Raw genomic sequence first — 20495 nt, 5'->3', positions numbered from 1 at the left:
TGCTGATAATCCATAAAAGTAACTTGACACTTGTACCCACGTAAGCTTATTCTGCTTTGAGTAACCATCATGCTTATCACACAAAAAAAAAAAAAAAAAAAAAAAAAAAAGATGACATTAAAATAAAGACTGCCTTTTTCTTTCTTTCTTTTTATTATTATTATGAGTTTAGACGATACCAAATGGGAGTTTGATATTCCCAAGTTTTGGGACTTTTCTAACTCTATACCACAACAAAGACCTAGTGAGAGTTGGTTTTGTAGGTGGGTTGAACTTGGTAGTCTTGTTTCTCACTATAATTATTAGGTGAAAAGAATATTTCAGGGCCGTCTTTTCCTGTAAAGAAAAAGAGAAGGGCACTGAAGATGAGCACAACAAAACAAACACGACCTACCAAAGATAGTGTGTTTGATAGACTAGCACGCGAAAATACTATTTCTTTTTCAAACAAGCATGAATTGATCATTGAAGACAATAGAGAAGCCATATCTGAAAAAGTAGCTCGTCTAGAAAAAGCTTCTCTGCCCTATCGTCCTTTGAATAAAAAAGAAGCCACAAAAAGAACAAAAGAACCGATAAAAAGCAAACCAGAGGATAAAACAAATCATCGTGTAATGACACAGGCTCGCTCTTCTTTTGCTCTTCAAAAGATTCGTCATAGTATTCAAGAAGAACAGCCTGTGGTGGACCAAGAAGAACGTCTCACTCGAGAAATGACACGACACTTTTTCAATGAATTAACACACAAGACAGCAACAGACAATCAAACGCAACAGCCTTCATTAAAACACAAAGAAGCATCACAGGTGCAAGCCACCATATCTTTGAAACAATCAGATCAGCCCCCAACACCTCAGGAACCATCTATTTTAAGTAAAGCCTCAAAGGCACCACAAGAGCAACCATCTACCATATCAAAGCCGCCAGTACCCGTTCTCAAGAAAACAAAAGATCAAGCGGTATTACCTTCAAAAAAACCTCAAGATCAATCAATCAACAAGTCGAATAATATAGACATGCAGAAAGAAAAATCCACTCAAAAACCCTTGTTGGAAAAGAAGATCTTTAGACAGAAACGACTATCAGAAATCATGTTCTTTACAGACGACAGAATCAAACGGGCTCGTTTGGTATTAGCTGCCTCAAAAGAAAAATCCAAATTGTTTACTATGGAATCTAATCCTGTTCAACCACTTTTATTGCAACGCCAACCCTCAAACAAATCAGTAGCTAAGGTAAGATCTCCTTGTCATTCTATATGGAATGATTCATGTGTTTGTAGTTAAAAAAATCCACTTCTACTTCTGTTCCTTACTTGCCTTTTACACCAACGATACCCAAGAGTCCTGCCATTCGCAAATAAAAATTGATTTGCCGCTATTTGTGACCATTGAAACTTTTTTTTCTCTCTCTCTTTTGCTTTTTTTTCTATATTATGGAAGTAACTTCACAGACAGAGATCCCCAAGAAAGCAGTACGTGCCTTAAGAGTACGTCTTCAAGTTGTTAAGAAGCACTTGGACCCTGTTTTAGCTAGACCTATCAATGATATCTTTTCTAAATTATCACTTACCGAGAGATATGAATTAGAAGTCTTATTGTCTTATTCTCTAAACACTTTGTTCTACATCTATTTGAGAACACAAGGCTCAGACCCTCAAAAGCATGATGTGATGAAAGAATTAGTAAGTAGTTGATGTATGCATTTTTTTGTCTAATTGTACTTTAGGCCCGCGTTCAACAATATATTCAGAAATTAAAGAAGGCCCGAGGAAAAGAAGAAAAGCGTAAGTGATAATTTGATTTGCATGGATCTCATTATGGAATGTATAGCTACCATGAAAGTGGATAAAGACGCTGCATCTCGATTTATTAAGGCAGCATTAAATGAAGAAGCACCAGAGAAAAAGAGAAGATTAGAAGAAGAAAAAGAGGAGGAGGATAGTTCATCATCATCGTCAGAGGAAGAAGAAGTAAATAAGAAAAAAGGCAGAAAAATGGACGTTTTTAGCAGTGAGTATATATAGTTTGAAAAATAATAGGATGTATATTCATCTTTTTTAATAGAAACACCCTCTAAAAAGAAAAAGAAGAATTGAATAAAATGTCTAATCTATATCTATCTATCTACATATCATTATTTTGCTTTAATCTACGGTTATCAGCAAAGAATCGTTTGCCCATTTCATAACTGGATATCATAATAGCACAAGCAGGAGCCACTTTGACCACACGAGGCACAACACCTCGAAAGAATCCAGCAGCGCCTTCTTTAGCAAAGATATTCTTGAGGATATGGCCCAATCTTGCTTCTTCTGCATCTGAGCTCACTTGACGCTGTGTCTTGACAACATCAAAGGGTGTTGTTAGAACAGCAGCCAGCATGCCACTAGAAGCACCCGATAAAAATGAGGTTTGGAAATGTGATAAGTCATGGTGATGCTGTAAATAATGCTTGATTTTTTCATATCCCATCCAATAAATACCAGAAAATGGCACATCTCTCAACATGGTCGGTAATAATCCTCGCCATAATGCTTGTGGTCCTTCTCGATGAACCATCAGTCTGACTCCATTCCATACACTTTGAAATCCATGTACTCCTTCAGCAGATTGCATTCGAGTTCGAAACAATTCAAGGGGAGACACGACTAATGCTGCCATGGCTGTACTTTGTCAATACCATGTCAATTGAGACATATGACTTACTTCTCGCTAATCCTCCTGCCCATAAAGGTGAGTAATGATCAAGTGCTGTGTTGGCTAGTTGTGAGTGCTTTGCATAATCTCGAATATGATCATATCCGACAAAATAAATGGCAGTGGATGGTAATGCCATCACCAAACCAGGCATAAGACCTCTCCATAAGGCGAGCACACCTTCATTTCTGAATATAGTGGATAATCCATCCTGTTCATGTATTAGACATCACTCCAAAAAAAAAAAAAAAATACTCACCATAGTGCCTTTGTATTGATTTATGCCTGTCTTTGAAGATTCTTGAAGTCTTGTTTTTACCACATCCAAAGGGTTCACTTGATAAAAAAAGATAAATTAAACATGACAGTTTTATGAACTACTTACTAAATGACATAGTAACTATAGCACCTGTACAAGCAGACACAATTTTTTCAAAAGAAGAAGACCCTGCTGTACTCAATACTCTTTGTTTTCGGTGCTCATGATCGAGTGTTAGATCTACTTTTTGAGCCATAGTCTCACTCATGACAATGGAAATAAAGAAAAAAGAGTTTTTTTTTTCAGTCGTATCAACTGCTGAAATTTAAATCTTTGATCATCGATTAGTCCAATCAGTGGGATTCAATACATCATGAATTGTGCACCATGGTGTGACATGCTTCATTTTATTTTATAGGCTAAATTTGACTTTGTTCGCTTTGTTTATCAAAGACGTTTTTGATTCTCGATAATGACAACTAGATACAGTGATAAAAAAAAAATTGTTTCCATGGCAAATCAAAACTCTAAAAATTTTATCTGTGCCTGGCTAAATGAATGAGTTTTTTAAAAGTGTCAAAAAACGACGTTTTTCTATCTTGAGCTATTGATAAAAGTTATAATGCTTTATTTTCTCTTTCTAACGGTATAGAGAGCTTCTCCACTTGACTAGTAAAATATTGAACAGTTCAATGATTTTACATTTATTTTTTTCGACTGTTTTTTTGCCTATTGCGCAAAACTTTGATATCCAGTATTGTATACAAAAACACTCATCGTAAACTATCTACTTCTGCGGCCCTTTCTAGTGCTTAAACATGACAATAGCCTTGTCTTTAACTCACAACATCGAAAAAAGGCAAACTGATATTGAAGATTGAAAAAATGCCCTGATGTACCCCTTTGACCATTTTGATCAACTCGATTTTTTATGTCCTATTAGCCATATGCTCTTTCATTGTCCAACTAAAGAGAAGGTATGGAAGGAAATCATCTTTGAGTTTCTTTGGCCTACCACTTCAATATCTGATATCCAAGAGGCTCTCCTGTCCCTGGACTTCTCGTACATCTGGTACTGCCAACGGAAAGGAATCAAACCATACAGAATCCTCATAATTACTCTTTCACAAATCTGGCTTGCTCATATGAGATTTATCTTTGACAAGACCCCCATGGTGCCCACGGCCATATTAGCAAGCATCCGATTCAATGTTCGTCAGACTATTGAAGAGGATCAATGCCATTCAATCCTGTAACTTTTTTCTATATATTTTATTTTAGTTTAGTTTATTTTGTCTAGTGTGTTTCGCTTTATTTTATTAACTTTCATTTTAATTGCACCCGCCTCTTCACTTTGACTATTACTCTTAGTGTACGCGGCTCAATCAATAAACACATTTTAAAAAAAAAAAAAAAAAAAAAAAAAAATTATGTCCAAAATAACTCTAAAAGTACCCAATATTCTAGTTGCCATGGTTTCTATTTACTCTATGTGTTGAACGGGCATAGAAGCATTTATTTTTTACAATGCTATGTCTATACTAAAGGAGGCTTTTATACCTATTTTTGACATCATGACCTTGAGAGACAAAGTTGAAAATAATGCTCAAGCTTAATTAGTTTTTTTCTTCATTTAGCTGTCGAATAGTTGTGCACTTCGAAACTCGCAAAGTTGTATATGCACTTTTGATTTTCTGCCAGTGTTTACATATCAACCATAAGACACTTTAAACATAGTTTTGTATTCTCAAGTATGTTGATCCATTTGATGCACTTTTATCAAAGCCGTTTATGTTATGATACCAATCATTGTACTTGAATCCCTATTTTTTTTTTATTAATCATTCTCTATGTTAAAGGAAACCCCATACTTGAGAAATGAATAAGTACGCTATTATGATATAGGATAAAACTTACCGTGCGTAAAACATCCTCTTTCTTAGTTCTACACTCTCCATATAAAGTGCGTCTAGTGATTTATGCTTGATGTGGCCCAGCTGTACATTCCTAACAAAGCTATAAAAATCACATACGGCCACCAATCGATCACGACACCCTCCATCAATCATTAACCATGGATCATGACTCCCAAGTCGAAAACGATATAGACGACCCCACACTTGTCTTGAACAAGTAGCACAAACCATAGGTTGATCCTCCCATTTCACAGATTCGATCAGACATGGTTCCTGAGCCATACAAAGCATCATCTCTTGCATATTCATGCGTGATTCCGAGTTTCCGAATAACAAACAAGGCTCAATATCTTCTTTTTCGCATTGTGTCATGTAATCGTTTTGTGTACCACATGAACCATAAGAAGAAGACGAACAACGGTTGTTTTTAGTCGAGTCGATAAAATTATGAAACAAGGCAAGTTGAGCTTGATCGTGGTTGTGTACATCTATCTTATCAAACAAGGCAGGGAGAGAAGAGGATCTGGGTGGCGGTATAACTACTTTGACCATGTTACTCTTGAGTTCAGCAAGATGATCTTGTGCAATACAAAGCAATGTCTCCAATTGGACTCTTTTTTGTTTTTCTTCCACCACCATTCGGTTTGCTTCTTCAAATAGTTGAATACTCAATTCTTCTAATTCTCGATCTGCCAAATCTTTTTCACATTGCATTTGATTCCGCTCATTGTGGAATTTGATTTCTAATATTTTGTAACGACGTACTTCTAATTCGCGCCCCTTTAATTCAGATCTAAGTTGTTGTATCTCAAGTCTATTCTTATCACAACAAGATGAATTCATAATTGAAAATAAAGAAAAAAAAGAAAGAAAGAAAGAAAGAAAGAAAGAAAGAAAAATAATGACACTACGTATTTCGTATATGAACAATCACGTATTTGAATCACAATAGGCTATATATGTTCAAATTTACAATGCGGAGCTTCCATTGTTCTTTATATAGATTATTTTTACTTATTATTGGGATACTTTCTGTAATACCGTGCTTCCACTCTCATTTTGAAAATCCCGCCTACTTTTTCTTTTCTTGCACGTAAGCCTGAGGTTGAATTGCCCACAGTGAAGACGCTGGTTTAGTCAAATGCTTGATCAACCATTTAGGAAGAGTATTAAATGAAGTCCAATCAATATTCAGCCAGAGCATCTTTTGCTACCTACGCTTAAATGACAGTTCAATTGACTTTTTATTAAAATATTACCCGTAAAACATGTCATTTGAATATCTTGATACCTTTCTTTGTCTCTCTCTCTCTCTCTCCCTTTTTTTTTTTATTCACTTGTTACTATTCAATGTAGGTACATATCTTGTTTAAGAAAAGACTCCCTTCAATTATTGCTTTTCCTTTCTTTTCTTTTCTTTTTTGTACAAAACTTTTCCCCTTGTCTTTTGCTTTTTTGTATCATTTCAGCTTTAAAAATAATCTCATTTTGAAATTTGGTTTTCTTTTATTTTCTAAAAATGTCCCAAACATCTGTAAATAGAGTAAATTGTATTAATAAGCTGAGTGTGTTTATTTACATAAAGTGTTGTTTGACTAATTCTAATTGAGTCTCCAGTGCTTGTATTTGTTGAACAACACGCTCTTTTTGAGTGGAATTAAGCTGTTGTTGAATTTGGGGTGGTATGATAATAGGGAATGCGTCTAAATCACCAGTTTGATTTGGGTCTAGATGTATACTTGTTTCATTATTTATCTGCACAGAAAATGGCTCTATTCTAATAGGTTCCTAAATAGAAGGATAAGTCATACGTTATTATGTCATTTCTTATTATTTTTCTTACTTGTTCAGTCTGTAATTGAATGGACCTATGCAGCAATGTAAATAGCTCATATTAACAAGACATGACCTACTTTTTCCTTGACGTATCAGTACCAATGCGTTTTTTTGTTTGCTGCTCTAGAAATAGTTGTGTACTTGCACCAAAGGTCTCACAAAACTCTTCTAGTGTTAGTTCCCGAACAGACTTGAGCATCTTGTTGATATCTGTATTGCCTTGAGCGCGTATAGAAGCACACATAAATTCAACTTGTTGTTGTATATCTTCAATTCGTCGTGTTGCTATTTCAAGTATGAGTGTATCATTGTATGAATTGATATTTACTCTCTTCCTCCAAGATCTTGATAGCTTCATCGTACTTGTCTGTTGACTGTAGACTATTCTTGTGGCTTGGTTTAATCGTCATTGGTTAGAGAGTAGTGGAAAAGAATCTGATTTTGAATACCAGCTTCAACGTGTACCTTTTTTTTTTTTTTTTGCTATGTCTTGGAGAAAGGAATAATATTTAACCGTTCTTCACTAAAGCTATATGCACTTAAGGAGGTGAGTTTCAAAAGAATGATTGGTTATGGATGTGTCAGTAAGAAAGCGTCATGTCAATTCTTCTTGCTTCTTCTTTTTTCTTGCTGACAAAGGATACTATGTATGATATCATACTTGCCGTAGATAGTACTCACATTGATATTCCGATATTTTAACACACTTTTTTTTTAATTCTCTGTCTCTTTCTTTTTTTTTCCTTTATATATATACACACTACACTCAAGATATAAAAATTCAAGTTGATATCCATATTTCCTTCTCTTTTCTTCTTCTTTTTTTTTCTCTTTTTACGATATCAGTATTTTGATCGGCCATTGTGTACTCTATGACAAGAGATGCTCTTTTGAAAACGACTACACCCTTTCCTTGTCTTGACCGAGTCTTTTCTTTCCTCAGCAAATCCAATCTTCTTAAAGTAGCACTTGTGTGTCGACAATGGCATACTCAAGCATCCCGTAAGATATGGTCCAGCTTCAAATTTGTACGAGAACGAGATTTTGAACGGATATTCAGCATCATTGCAAAGCGAACAGCCATAGCCCAGTATGGGAATTTCATTACATCACTCGAACTTGTCCACTCGGACAGCGATTTTAGTATCAACGCAAATCATATTATGCTCATTACTGCGCTTTGTCCAAATCTACTGTCGATCGATATCACCTTTGACCATACCCACCGTGTTGCTCCGCCCGTAGCTCCACATTTGCGCAGACCATCACAACAACAACAACAACAACAACAACAAAGACCTGGTTTACCACCTGTACCTACCACACCGAGACAACCCTATACACCTTCCTTGCCCTTGGCCCACTTTGCTTATAATTGTCCTCACCTGAAATCCATTCGACTTGTATCTTATTTACCTAAAACAGATGATTCTGTCTATGAAATGGCAAAGTACATGACTTCAGGTTCACTCGAGTCCATCACACTCAGTCATTGTTCGACTATCCAAAGCTCCACTCTTTGCAAACTCGCCATTACCAACCCTCAATTGAAATCAATTCAGCTGAATGGAACTACACCTGTCAGTGATGCTAGTCTAGCCAGCCTGATTGATCGCTGTGGGCCCACGTTAGAATGTCTGACCATAGGCAATGCACATTCACTTACGGATAAATCTATAGGGAGAATTGCTTTGAAATGCAAAAAGATTCGCGATATCAGTATATTCAACAATACAGAACATGTTTCTGAAGATACCCTGACTGCTATCATTACCCATTGCCCTACATTGGAGACCATCAGTCTAAGCGATTCACGCTGTTTAGGATCCGCCTTTTTTCATTCTGTTGTACAACGTGTCAATATTGAAATGGCCAGCATTGATAGTCATCAAGCAAACACCAAGTTCGGCCTACAGCGACTCTGTCTTGGTGGTGTGAAGCGGGACATGATCCATAGTCAATACATGGAAGAGTTGATTGACAAAAGTACAAGTAAACATGATATAAACCAACCTACTGTCATTCGAGGGAATACAGTATGGTGGCAAAGACTAATAAGCACAACGTAACAAATTTATAGAATTCTCTCCCTTGTACATAATGTATTATTCACTTGTTAATAATAATAATAATAAAAAACGAATGATTTTTTAATGAATTTTTTTTTTTTTTGTTTAAACTTCAAGGTTAGAAGGGTTACGACCTTCTTCTCTTTGAGCATCCCACTTTTCAATCTAAACGACACTTATTAAACCGTGTATCAAAACATCACTGTGACTTACCCATTCGTTAGGGCACAAAGAGCGGTAAGCTTTTTGGAATTGCTTGCAGGGTTCGAATTCTTCACCACGAGCATTGATACACTTGAAGTAATCAACATAGTTTTGCCAGCAGCTATCGTTATATTAGTGTCTGATATTGTTGTTTTCATCTAAATACATACTGCTTGGTTTGGTTGGTGTTGGGGAAACTGTATAAATAAAATGTTAGTCTATCCAAATGATGTCTAAAGAGAACACGTTACCGAGCATCGAAACCAACTAAAAAAAAACACACATTAGTTATACTTTTCATCTTTTTTCTTTTTCTTTTTCTTTCAACCGCATACCAGTGGTCAACTTTTGTGTATCAACAGCGTCAGACATCTTTGTTATAAAAGTGTAAGAGAGAAGGGAGTTCTATTTTAAAAAAAAAAAAAAAAGAAAAAGAAAAAGAGATTTTTTTTAGCGTCCACTAACAATTTTTTGGTGGGGAGGCCTGGTACAAATTCAGCTGCCTACAGATGGCTTTGAGTGATGTCACCCTCATGTTTGATTGGCTAAACAAATAAAGAACTTGATCTACTTACTGCCAAAGTCAGGGCAGTGAAACGACTCTTTTTTATTTTTTTATTTTTTTTTTTTACAGTTATCCGTGTATTTTCTTATTGTCTATATTTGCTCAGAAGATGAACAATGACTGTCTATTTTAGAGCAGAAAAAAAAAAAGGGCATTGAGAATGATTGTGGTACTCACCTCCTAAAAAAGGTGATTCTGTCAAACTCTCCCTTAAAGAATAACCAAAAAAAAAAAAAAAAAAGAGATGTACAATGACAATTGTCTTTTATTTCTATTATAATTATTAACAAAACTTATTTTTTCTTTTTTATGTGCATTATTTATATACAGTCAAACCTATGGAAATTGGCGTTTTCACAAAAATAATTGTCACTTTCATAAAAATGATTGGCCGAAAGGCAAAAATAATTGGCGGGAATTGCAAAATAAAAGGCACAAGCTCAATTCTTTTTGTCTTTTTGGCCAAGAATATTTGTCCATGCTAAGTATCACAAAGCTTATCCAAATATATGTCCTATTATAGAATTTTTGTTTTTGGTAATTCAAGAAGGGTAATTGGACTATGAAACATCCCATATGCCAAAGGATTTCGTTGTTTTTATTGGACTAAGGGTAGTAATAATACTTCATAACTTAAATTATATGTAAGTAACAGACATGGTATACAATATGAAACATAGAGGGCTTGGGTGACGTATAAAATGGTAACAGATTAGAAGTCAACGGACGGCTTCATGTGCTTTTGTTGGTGAGTATTCAAGATTCTGTCTAAATTCAGATCAACATGTGCGGGAGATTTCCTTTTGCGATTGCTGCTTGCAGTTTCTGAACAGTAATTATCGTAAAATTGCTGGAGCATTCTTAGCTTATTCAATTGCATACAGAACGGAGGCAATTCCTGAAGTGAGGCGGGGCATTGGACTTTCATCAGCTCAAACATGACGGTGGCACCACTCGCATGTTGAGTAAAGCCGTATGCTGTTATGTTTAATCCTAGATTTGGGACAGAAATATGTAAGTTCAAAACATGATGCAAGCTGTTTAGTTACTTTACCTATAGCTTGTAATACTAGAATGCATTCAGTATTATATTCATCATACCCATTACTTGCAAATAAAGCCAGTCTCAACAAATCACCGTGTGTTTGGTGCGCATTATTCTTTTGGTAATCCGCCTTAACCTCCGCAAAACCTATGTGTTATGGGGACAATGATTTAGGAGAAAGAAAAGATGAGTTTATTTCTTTTAATCACAGATAATATTTATGGTAATTATCGTATAATAGAACACCTGTATATTGGCTGATTCGTCTTTTTTCGATCAATACACATCCACCATCTGGTCTCTTATCATGGTTTTTAAGATCGGTTTTTGTGTTTAACCTATTAAATGAATAAAGAATTAAATATACTGCCTAATAAATTGTTTCAGAGTTCATTTTACCATAAGAATAACTGCGATTTTTCTGGCTTGTGAAAAAGTGGCGATAGAATAGGTTGCAAATACCCATTAATTAACTCTGTCTCCTCCACCTTATGGTCCAACAAATTTTCGGTAGGAAGAATATTCAATCTAAACAATTAAAGTTATATAAATTAAAACGCGTTGCATATTATATGTTTACACATCTTACAAATTAATAAGAACATCTACAAGTCTCCTATCTTGTTTGGAGGCTTTCTTATAAATATCAAACAGTACCAACTTAATCGAATCCCTTTCATCCTTTTCAACGTTAAAGCTCTAAACAAAAAGTGTGAGTAATAATCATAAATTAAGACTATTGTATCTTACACCAAATAATTCTGTAATATCTTTGAAAATATGTCTTTCAACTTTTACATCAGAAATGTAATTGTTAAGCATATTTTTGTGAAGTTCCTCCATGTCTATTTGTTCATACGTGCGTTTTTTTTTTTTAACAAAACAACATTTTGAAGTGAGCTATGGGCGAAACAGTGTGTCATTAATTATGTTACGTTGAATCAAAACTTTTTTACTTACAGTATTTCAAACAAATTGCTATTAACAAATAATCCATATGTTTTTGCTTTTGAAAATGATTTATATTGAAATTTTCGGAATTCTTGAAGATATGAAAGCGTCTCTTCATTTAAACTAATACGGCTTGAAAAGGCTTCTTCGTTTGTAGTAAACGGTTCTTCCTCGCTATCACTGGGCTCTGAACTATCAATAATGTTGCTATGATTGTTGCTACTATTGCTGTTAATATCCTGCGTGTTCATCCTTTGCGTCAATAAATCATTGGTTGATTGTAATAGAGGTATAGAAAGTTTGTGTTTTTCAATTTCTAAGGCCTTGTCAGCTTGTGCTTGAAACCATAATGTGTCGAAATCTAGAATCATGGAGGGACATCTTTTTGCTTTGGGAAAGATTTTTTTGTACTCATTTCTGAATTTTGTAAGCAAATTCTTTTTACTGACGGCAGCATTATCGAATTGTTTCATAAACTGTTTGATCAAAAGAATGTTTTTGTCAGCAAATACATTCAAACCTTTTTTTTTCGAAGTTTTGAAAAACTTCTCTAATTCTTAACAAGGGAATAAGTGAGTAATTCATTTGATCATTCCGATAGAGCTACCTTCTGATATTTGAGACATAAGCGAAATAAGGGATTGTCAAAAAAAAACACGCCTTACTTGGATGTGCTATCATGTCTAAACCCAGACTCAAGAAAATAAAAGCTAATTAGCTGGCAAATACCTTTTATAAAACCACATCGAGTTCCTCATCAGTCAAATGCGAATAAAAGAACCAAGGGCTTCTGTGCTCACCTTGTACCAGACAAAACGGCTTCCGCTTGGTAAAGCTTACGGCTCTCGATTTGCAGGATTTCTTTTATTCGCATTTGACTGATGAGGAACTCGATGTGGTTTTATAAAAGGTATTTGCCAGCTAATTAGCTTTTATTTTCTTGAGTCTGGGTTTAGACATGATAGCACATCCAAGTAAGGCGTGTTTTTTTTTGACAATCCCTTATTTCGCTTATGTCTCAAATATCAGAAGGTAGCTCTATCGGAATGATCAAATGAATTACTCACTTATTCCCTTGTTAAGAATTAGAGAAGTTTTTCAAAACTTCGAAAAAAAAAGGTTTGAATGTATTTGCTGACAAAAACATTCTTTTGATCAAACAGTTTATGAAACAATTCGATAATGCTGCCGTCAGTAAAAAGAATTTGCTTACAAAATTCAGAAATGAGTACAAAAAAATCTTTCCCAAAGCAAAAAGATGTCCCTCCATGATTCTAGATTTCGACACATTATGGTTTCAAGCACAAGCTGACAAGGCCTTAGAAATTGAAAAACACAAACTTTCTATACCTCTATTACAATCAACCAATGATTTATTGACGCAAAGGATGAACACGCAGGATATTAACAGCAATAGTAGCAACAATCATAGCAACATTATTGATAGTTCAGAGCCCAGTGATAGCGAGGAAGAACCGTTTACTACAAACGAAGAAGCCTTTTCAAGCCGTATTAGTTTAAATGAAGAGACGCTTTCATATCTTCAAGAATTCCGAAAATTTCAATATAAATCATTTTCAAAAGCAAAAACATATGGATTATTTGTTAATAGCAATTTGTTTGAAATACTGTAAGTAAAAAAGTTTTGATTCAACGTAACATAATTAATGACACACTGTTTCGCCCATAGCTCACTTCAAAATGTTGTTTTGTTAAAAAAAAAAAACGCACGTATGAACAAATAGACATGGAGGAACTTCACAAAAATATGCTTAACAATTACATTTCTGATGTAAAAGTTGAAAGACATATTTTCAAAGATATTACAGAATTATTTGGTGTAAGATACAATAGTCTTAATTTATGATTATTACTCACACTTTTTGTTTAGAGCTTTAACGTTGAAAAGGATGAAAGGGATTCGATTAAGTTGGTACTGTTTGATATTTATAAGAAAGCCTCCAAACAAGATAGGAGACTTGTAGATGTTCTTATTAATTTGTAAGATGTGTAAACATATAATATGCAACGCGTTTTAATTTATATAACTTTAATTGTTTAGATTGAATATTCTTCCTACCGAAAATTTGTTGGACCATAAGGTGGAGGAGACAGAGTTAATTAATGGGTATTTGCAACCTATTCTATCGCCACTTTTTCACAAGCCAGAAAAATCGCAGTTATTCTTATGGTAAAATGAACTCTGAAACAATTTATTAGGCAGTATATTTAATTCTTTATTCATTTAATAGGTTAAACACAAAAACCGATCTTAAAAACCATGATAAGAGACCAGATGGTGGATGTGTATTGATCGAAAAAAGACGAATCAGCCAATATACAGGTGTTCTATTATACGATAATTACCATAAATATTATCTGTGATTAAAAGAAATAAACTCATCTTTTCTTTCTCCTAAATCATTGTCCCCATAACACATAGGTTTTGCGGAGGTTAAGGCGGATTACCAAAAGAATAATGCGCACCAAACACACGGTGATTTGTTGAGACTGGCTTTATTTGCAAGTAATGGGTATGATGAATATAATACTGAATGCATTCTAGTATTACAAGCTATAGGTAAAGTAACTAAACAGCTTGCATCATGTTTTGAACTTACATATTTCTGTCCCAAATCTAGGATTAAACATAACAGCATACGGCTTTACTCAACATGCGAGTGGTGCCACCGTCATGTTTGAGCTGATGAAAGTCCAATGCCCCGCCTCACTTCAGGAATTGCCTCCGTTCTGTATGCAATTGAATAAGCTAAGAATGCTCCAGCAATTTTACGATAATTACTGTTCAGAAACTGCAAGCAGCAATCGCAAAAGGAAATCTCCCGCACATGTTGATCTGAATTTAGACAGAATCTTGAATACTCACCAACAAAAGCACATGAAGCCGTCCGTTGACTTCTAATCTGTTACCATTTTATACGTCACCCAAGCCCTCTATGTTTCATATTGTATACCATGTCTGTTACTTACATATAATTTAAGTTATGAAGTATTATTACTACCCTTAGTCCAATAAAAACAACGAAATCCTTTGGCATATGGGATGTTTCATAGTCCAATTACCCTTCTTGAATTACCAAAAACAAAAATTCTATAATAGGACATATATTTGGATAAGCTTTGTGATACTTAGCATGGACAAATATTCTTGGCCAAAAAGACAAAAAGAATTGAGCTTGTGCCTTTTATTTTGCAATTCCCGCCAATTATTTTTGCCTTTCGGCCAATCATTTTTATGAAAGTGACAATTATTTTTGTGAAAACGCCAATTTCCATAGGTTTGACTGTACATTCAGTTTCTAGATTTAGTGTTTTTCTTTTTTTGTTGCCTATGGTTATTATTCACAGACTTGATGTTGCTACTTTTCTGTCTTTTACTATTTGTTTTTGTGTTTCTGGATGTACTAGGAATAGGAGAACCGGGTGGCGTCTTTTGCTTTATCATAGGAGGTGTATGCACTTTAACAATCTCTGCCAATGTCTTCTTTTTTGGCTCAACAACTGTAAGTGGATCAGGTGTTTTTGTGGTTGACCAACGCCTTGAACGTTGAGGTTGATCCGTCACCCAAACAACAGGTGTCTCCATCAATGGTGGCGGTGGTGGTGGTGGTGTTGCTGAGTTTTTTGATATACTTGGCCATTCAATACCACTAGATCGACGCCTTTGTTTCTGATGACAATGATGGTGATTTGAAGCATGACCTTTTGTACGTCGATAATGATTTCCCGTTGTCTTTTTTACGGGTTTTGATTCTATTGTAGCTTGTTGTTTCGACTGTAGTTTTGAAGAAGGCGGATTTTTATGATACCGTGCTAAAATCTTATCTACAGATTGATCTGTACCGTGATTTGCACTGATGTTCAGCATAGAGAGTAATGTAGAAGGAACAGGAGGTAATGGGTGACTACCATGCCGTGTATTGCGTACTTTGAGGATCGAATCTAATGCTTGTGGTGAACTAAAACGTGGATGAAACGATGGTGAATGTGACATTTTGGAAGCAGGGGATGAGCGCAATGTGCTGATATGAATAGGTGAAGGATAAGAGCAAATCCCATCTACCATGCTTCTTCGTCTATCATAAGGATGCGTACTATCAGGATAAGGCTGTGATAAAAAGAAGAGCGAATTACGATTCTCGGTGGGTAATGTCAAAGAAAGAACATCGGTATGACTACTACTGTTATTGTTGCTGGAGGGTATTTCAGTAGTATGGGCTAAAGAAAGAGACTGGTAAGGACGGCAAAGTGCATCTAGGCTTTCTCCTGCCAGTAAAAGGTCTAGCGATCTTTGGAATTCACACCGCAAACCATACACGGATGTCACATCAGCAGAGTTTCCCAAATTACGTCCCACATTAAAAGGTTCTTCTACACACAAACTCATTTTGTTTCTTCCTGTGTCCCATCCTTTTTCATGTTTTGATAGATATCTTCCATGTCTGACAGAGATCACTTGTTCATCATAATCAAATTCAATAGCGTATCGACGAAAAAAAGCAAACAATAATCCGCCCAGGCTTTCATGGTTCTCTGCGCCAAATCCTTTCAGCTTATCTACATTATCAAAAAAGTAGTTTTCGTCTTTATCTTCATTCTCTATTGAATGAAGCACTGGTAATATAGGAGGATGACGTTGCTGTAAAAAGTTGATAATCATGCATGTCCATGTATACGATGATAATGTGCCACCATTGGCTAATTGATATATATATATATATATATATATGTATATATAAGCCTACTTTTCTTCTGATCATGCTATGCTTACCTGCATCATTCAATGATCGCTGCTTTGTCCAATGCTTAATAATCATAATCAATGGTCTTACACGGGGATCTAATGCAACATATGTCTTTATCATTTTGGTATTCTGAAGGGCTATTGTATTGTTGACATTGATATCGCACGAAAGTTGTCTACACTGCATCAATAGAACTATCCTGCCATACATACACTTACAATTCTGGATCAAATAGGCGAACAATAGGTACTTTGGCACGAGGAACACAGACAATGTGTTGCATACCACCTAATAAATGAGCTTGTGAGATGATATTCGTATTGCTACACTTTACATTTTCGAAATAATTTGGCAAGTATTCGAACATTTCTTAGCCCTGACCATGGTGTTGTGATACACAAATCAACATCAGAAGAACTTGTACCTAAATCATTGACTGAAGAACTGTGATGTGGTCAATAGGCTTATTCTTTATGTATTCCAATCTTACCCAAACACATTGGCCTTGATGTCATGCTCTGGCCATTCACTGTTCAAGATTTTTTCCATCAATTTGACGAATTTAATACGTCTATCATGACTTTCTTTACTAGGCAAAAGTTCCTTTTTATAGATGGTTATATACATAAATAAAACAATGCATTAAATTAGAGATAGTACATACATAATAAAGCTGAATAATATCAATGGAAAGATTATCTTCTTGTTGTATGTCGAGGTAACAAGGAGTAAAAGAACAGTTAGACTCGTCGGTTGCGAGGTCATCCAGTAGAGATGGTACGTTCTCGATACTATCTTGTATTACTGTTGAAATTTGAGGCAAATCATTTTCAACCTTGATATCAAGACAATGCGTGGATGCCTGCATCCTCTTCTTTATGTTATTTATTCCTTAGTTGAATGGTACTTCAAAGAACAGAAAAGATGTTCTCTTTATAAAGAAGTAGAAGAAAAGCAAAACTTTACAAAAAGGTTCGTCTTGCTTGTCACTTAAAAAAGTCACAAAAAAAATTGCCCTGAGATTAAAAAGAAGACAAGAGCCTTAAAGAAACAAAACATTGGTTGTTGTATCATCATTGATTATTAATGTGTTCATAGTTTGCGCAAATAATCGTAGTACCTTGAGAGGTCTCTCTCTCTTTTTTTTTTTTTTGTACTCAACATAGGCTTAGTCTATTTTACATGTTGATAGCTAATTTTTTTTTTATTGACAAGTAGGTATGTATGGCAAATAAGATATAGATGTAAAATGTAGAGTGCAAATATGAAGTAATAATAACAATAACAATAAAAAAAGTGAATGTCATTCTATATAAAAAGCGGCATAAAAAAAAGGGCATAAATTAAGAAAAGGAATGGGCAGGAGCATAGTTTGTTATTTAGCATAATTCATGCATGCTCAAGAAATTATTCTTCTGGTATTGTCTTCATTTCATCAACACTTTCATTACTAGAACCTTGCTTGCTCTCTTCTAGTTCTTCTTCGTCATCTTGTTTGCGCTTCAATGAACTTCCGCTTGTCAAGCTTTCAATGATAGCATCTTTCTCTTCTAAGCTTGTCTTCAAAGAAGCGATATATTCATAAGCATACTGAAGTAACAACACTTTAGAGAGGGGTTTCATGGTTGCCGTTGTCTCTTCATTCCCTCCTTCTTCTGTAGCTTCTTCCTCTGTACCAGCCTTTTTGGTGATGCTCTTTTCTAATTCTTGTTCCTTGATAATCTGGGACATCAATGACTTTTGACGCTTCACATATCCATCTTCCACTTCACGACGAAGACGATCAAACCATTCCTTAAGTGAGTCTCGACGCTTTTGTTCTGCAGCCTTATGTGCTGTTCTTCTGACCTCAAGCCCACTTTTGATCTGGGTAGAAAACGCGATACCGAGAGCTGCACCTTTACCTTCCATCAAATTTTGATAATTAGATCGAGTAGCCAGGATGTGTTCTGCATCTTCTACTGAATGGACCGTGTTGGCCTTTGTAGCACTGACCATACTGCTGGGTAAAGGTTTAAGTCCCGGATTTAATGTAGGACTGATCAAGAGAGGCTTTAATGCACGAGGAGAAGCATGAATGCCGTTCACAATCTTGGGTTCAATGGATTCTCGTCTTTGTTTCTTGTGGCGTATGGATTTTTCGGATTTTAAAGGACGAGAAGAAGGTCTGCGAGGGTGAAGAGCAAGAGGGGATGGAGGAGCAGCAGCAGCAGCAGCAGTCGTGGTAGGCTGGCTAGTAGTGATAGGAACCATAGCAGTGGGTGTAAGCATGGGAGACATGATTATGTTGTTTTCATGCATCGCGTTAGAAATCGTGGGTTGAAAAACAGTACTGGACGTAGAGACAATGGCAGGACTATAAGTCATGGAAGAAGCTATCGAGGTTTCTAGTGATTGAGATGTGTTTGGATAGAATTGTTGCATTCTTCCACTTGAAAATTGAAGTTTGGATGGCGTTGCATGGTTTACTTTCATGTTCATTAAGGAAGCAGGTGTTGCTGGTTCCATATGAGGTGATTGCAAAGGAGAATTTGGCTTTGACATATGGTGGCCCATTGCCATAGGTTCTGGTGGAGTAGCACATTTTTGTACGAGTGCTTCTATTACCCAATGGTTAATTTTTGTACCTTAAAACAAACTAGTATTACCATTTTCAGAAGAATCTCTGGATAGACAAGATTCGGATGACATTAAACCCCGCTGATAATTATCATCATGATACTGTGTCTTCTGAAGCTCTGAAAGCTTTTGAGTAATGATCATCTTGGCTTGCTCTAACTGCTCATATTGCTCACAGATTTCATTCACAGACATATTCTGGTATTCTTCACCTTTTTCACCTAGCGTGTTGTTGTTGTTAGGTGATGAAGTCACGACCATTTGATTTTGAAATGTTGCACGCTTTTGATGGCGATCGACTTGTGGAAGAATAGCAGGTGATGAAAGTGGAGAAAAATTCATGTCATTGTTAGAAGAAAAGCCGAGTTGTTTGTTTTGCTGTACTTGATAGCTGTAAGAAGGGGTCATAGCTGGTGATATAAGAGGAGTAAAAATATCCTAAATGATCAGACACATGTCGATAAAAGAAAGAATAAATGATACATACATTTATTATCATTGTTTTTGCTAGTATATACCTCTTGTTGATCATAGCACTCATTTTGAAGTGTAGCTGAAGCAGGCCTACTATAATGAGGAGAGGCCCTGATTTGGTTGGGTGTGTTGTCCGTCGTACTACTTTTGAAGGGAAGAAAAGTACTTATGTTATGATCAGCATGATTCGGCTGAAACAGTAAATCAATATCGTCTTGAAGTTGGTCATAAGCATTGTTATCATTTGCCGAAGACGATTGCTGCTGCTGTTGCTGTTGCTGCTGTTGATGTTGCTGTTGTTGATGTTGTCGTTGATGATGATTATGATGAGAATATGACTCCTGTTGGTTAGACAAATTTCTTAGCATGTCCATATCATTCATAGCGTCTACCAATTGAAAGGTAGACAGATCCATTTTTTAAGGGTTTCTTTTTTTGATAAAATGATCGCAAAAGAAAACGATTAAAAAAAATAAAATGTTCTGAGAAAAGAAAGAGCAAATGCTCATGAAGGCTGAGGGGTTAAAAAAAAAGAAACTGTACAGATAAAAGTGTAATGTTGAACCATAGTCAAATCAATTTACTTCTGGTCAAAACGTGGGCCAGATTTCCTGCAATAACGGGTCACTATAAGGTAGGACAGGAATGTACTGGTTTTTTCGCTCATTTAAATCAACTGTTCACCTCAAATTCTCGATCGTGATTCGCCCATATTTTTAAGATCAGGCAGGTTAAATGCATAAATATCATTCGCCAATGCTACACCTTGTCTACAAGAGATCGTTGTTCATCTCTTTTTTATATATAAAATAGATGAATACTTTAGAGAACTAGATCCTTTCTACTCTCGTCATGGGGCTCTCACATGAGATATTCTCGATACTAAATTGAGCGCATAAGATATAAAAAAATCATAAGAAGGTCAAAATGATTTGATAAATGTCAAAAAAAAAGGTCAATTTACTACAAGCTATTTCGAATCATGAAAAAAAGAAAAAAAATACGATGAAGACATCTATCAAAACCTTAATTTTGTCCGTTAGAATTAGAGACGGTGTAATAAGGTGATACAAACCCGGCCGTTATTTTTCA

The 20495-nt window shown here is 35.5% G+C and overlaps 11 protein-coding genes across 11 annotated transcripts; 4 read left to right on the top strand and 7 right to left on the bottom strand.

Annotated features, from left to right (window-relative positions):
- The first annotated feature begins 178 nt into the window (after positions 1 to 178).
- Positions 179 to 1673, top strand: B0P05DRAFT_195369 (uncharacterized protein). Its single transcript, XM_051573192.1, has 3 exons — positions 179 to 259; positions 315 to 1235; positions 1283 to 1673. Exons 2-3 carry the CDS (start codon positions 366 to 368, stop codon positions 1361 to 1363), a joined length of 951 nt encoding a protein of 316 aa, XP_051432576.1. The 5' UTR covers positions 179 to 259; positions 315 to 365; the 3' UTR covers positions 1364 to 1673.
- B0P05DRAFT_589417 (uncharacterized protein) lies at positions 1436 to 2098 on the top strand (the record flags this gene model as incomplete). Its single annotated transcript, XM_051582737.1, has 4 exons — positions 1436 to 1684; positions 1729 to 1786; positions 1833 to 2012; positions 2067 to 2098. The coding sequence occupies 4 exons, from the start codon at positions 1436 to 1438 to the stop codon at positions 2096 to 2098; spliced, it is 519 nt and encodes a 172-aa protein (XP_051432575.1).
- On the bottom strand, positions 2076 to 3301 carry B0P05DRAFT_551588 (mitochondrial carrier domain-containing protein). The gene is made up of 4 exons (XM_051579380.1): positions 3085 to 3301; positions 2959 to 3035; positions 2709 to 2910; positions 2076 to 2665 (listed from the first exon to the last, which is right to left on the bottom strand). The coding sequence occupies exons 1-4, from the start codon at positions 3224 to 3226 to the stop codon at positions 2127 to 2129; spliced, it is 960 nt and encodes a 319-aa protein (XP_051432574.1). The 5' UTR covers positions 3227 to 3301; the 3' UTR covers positions 2076 to 2126.
- Positions 3302 to 4412: 1111 nt separating this feature from the next.
- Positions 4413 to 5730, bottom strand: B0P05DRAFT_639478 (uncharacterized protein). Its single transcript, XM_051583716.1, has 2 exons — positions 4876 to 5730; positions 4413 to 4828 (listed from the first exon to the last, which is right to left on the bottom strand). The coding sequence occupies exons 1-2, from the start codon at positions 5715 to 5717 to the stop codon at positions 4807 to 4809; spliced, it is 864 nt and encodes a 287-aa protein (XP_051432573.1). The 5' UTR covers positions 5718 to 5730; the 3' UTR covers positions 4413 to 4806.
- A 665-nt stretch (positions 5731 to 6395) lies between these two features.
- Positions 6396 to 7156, bottom strand: B0P05DRAFT_551580 (uncharacterized protein). Its single transcript, XM_051579379.1, has 3 exons — positions 7039 to 7156; positions 6718 to 6995; positions 6396 to 6662 (listed from the first exon to the last, which is right to left on the bottom strand). Exons 1-2 carry the CDS (start codon positions 7118 to 7120, stop codon positions 6784 to 6786), a joined length of 294 nt encoding a protein of 97 aa, XP_051432572.1. The 5' UTR covers positions 7121 to 7156; the 3' UTR covers positions 6396 to 6662; positions 6718 to 6783.
- Positions 7157 to 7462: 306 nt separating this feature from the next.
- B0P05DRAFT_551579 (uncharacterized protein) lies at positions 7463 to 8940 on the top strand. The gene has a single exon (XM_051579378.1). The coding sequence runs from the start codon at positions 7583 to 7585 to the stop codon at positions 8777 to 8779; it is 1197 nt and encodes a 398-aa protein (XP_051432571.1). The 5' UTR covers positions 7463 to 7582; the 3' UTR covers positions 8780 to 8940.
- Positions 8801 to 9408, bottom strand: B0P05DRAFT_551577 (cytochrome c oxidase subunit VIb). Its single transcript, XM_051579377.1, has 5 exons — positions 9319 to 9408; positions 9235 to 9250; positions 9154 to 9180; positions 8993 to 9104; positions 8801 to 8944 (listed from the first exon to the last, which is right to left on the bottom strand). The coding sequence occupies exons 1-5, from the start codon at positions 9353 to 9355 to the stop codon at positions 8885 to 8887; spliced, it is 252 nt and encodes an 83-aa protein (XP_051432570.1). The 5' UTR covers positions 9356 to 9408; the 3' UTR covers positions 8801 to 8884.
- Positions 9409 to 10480: 1072 nt separating this feature from the next.
- On the bottom strand, positions 10481 to 11795 carry B0P05DRAFT_474924 (uncharacterized protein; the record flags this gene model as incomplete). The annotated part of the gene is made up of 6 exons (XM_051574810.1): positions 10481 to 10740; positions 10840 to 10931; positions 10993 to 11121; positions 11183 to 11292; positions 11344 to 11493; positions 11580 to 11795. The coding sequence occupies 6 exons, from the start codon at positions 11793 to 11795 to the stop codon at positions 10481 to 10483; spliced, it is 957 nt and encodes a 318-aa protein (XP_051432569.1).
- A 1137-nt stretch (positions 11796 to 12932) lies between these two features.
- B0P05DRAFT_474914 (uncharacterized protein) lies at positions 12933 to 14247 on the top strand (the record flags this gene model as incomplete). The annotated part of the gene is made up of 6 exons (XM_051574809.1): positions 12933 to 13148; positions 13235 to 13384; positions 13436 to 13545; positions 13607 to 13735; positions 13797 to 13888; positions 13988 to 14247. The coding sequence occupies 6 exons, from the start codon at positions 12933 to 12935 to the stop codon at positions 14245 to 14247; spliced, it is 957 nt and encodes a 318-aa protein (XP_051432568.1).
- Positions 14248 to 14770: 523 nt separating this feature from the next.
- Positions 14771 to 17271, bottom strand: B0P05DRAFT_551557 (uncharacterized protein; the record flags this gene model as incomplete). The annotated part of the gene is made up of 6 exons (XM_051579376.1): positions 16975 to 17271; positions 16801 to 16913; positions 16645 to 16754; positions 16529 to 16598; positions 16337 to 16485; positions 14771 to 16263 (listed from the first exon to the last, which is right to left on the bottom strand). Coding segments are annotated over exons 1-6 (1883 nt in total), but the record flags the coding sequence as incomplete, so codon positions are not given.
- Positions 17272 to 17501: 230 nt separating this feature from the next.
- On the bottom strand, positions 17502 to 19957 carry B0P05DRAFT_551555 (uncharacterized protein). Its single transcript, XM_051579375.1, has 3 exons — positions 19448 to 19957; positions 18959 to 19367; positions 17502 to 18910 (listed from the first exon to the last, which is right to left on the bottom strand). The coding sequence occupies exons 1-3, from the start codon at positions 19817 to 19819 to the stop codon at positions 17718 to 17720; spliced, it is 1974 nt and encodes a 657-aa protein (XP_051432566.1). The 5' UTR covers positions 19820 to 19957; the 3' UTR covers positions 17502 to 17717.
- Positions 19958 to 20495: the final 538 nt, after the last annotated feature.

This window comes from Gilbertella persicaria, assembly GCF_025201335.1.
Source record: "Gilbertella persicaria strain CBS 190.32 chromosome Unknown B0P05scaffold_34, whole genome shotgun sequence".
Taxonomy (NCBI): domain Eukaryota; kingdom Fungi; phylum Mucoromycota; class Mucoromycetes; order Mucorales; family Choanephoraceae; genus Gilbertella; species Gilbertella persicaria.
The sequence above is the reverse complement of the archived record's forward strand: the minus strand, read 5'-3'. Positions and strand labels throughout refer to the sequence as shown.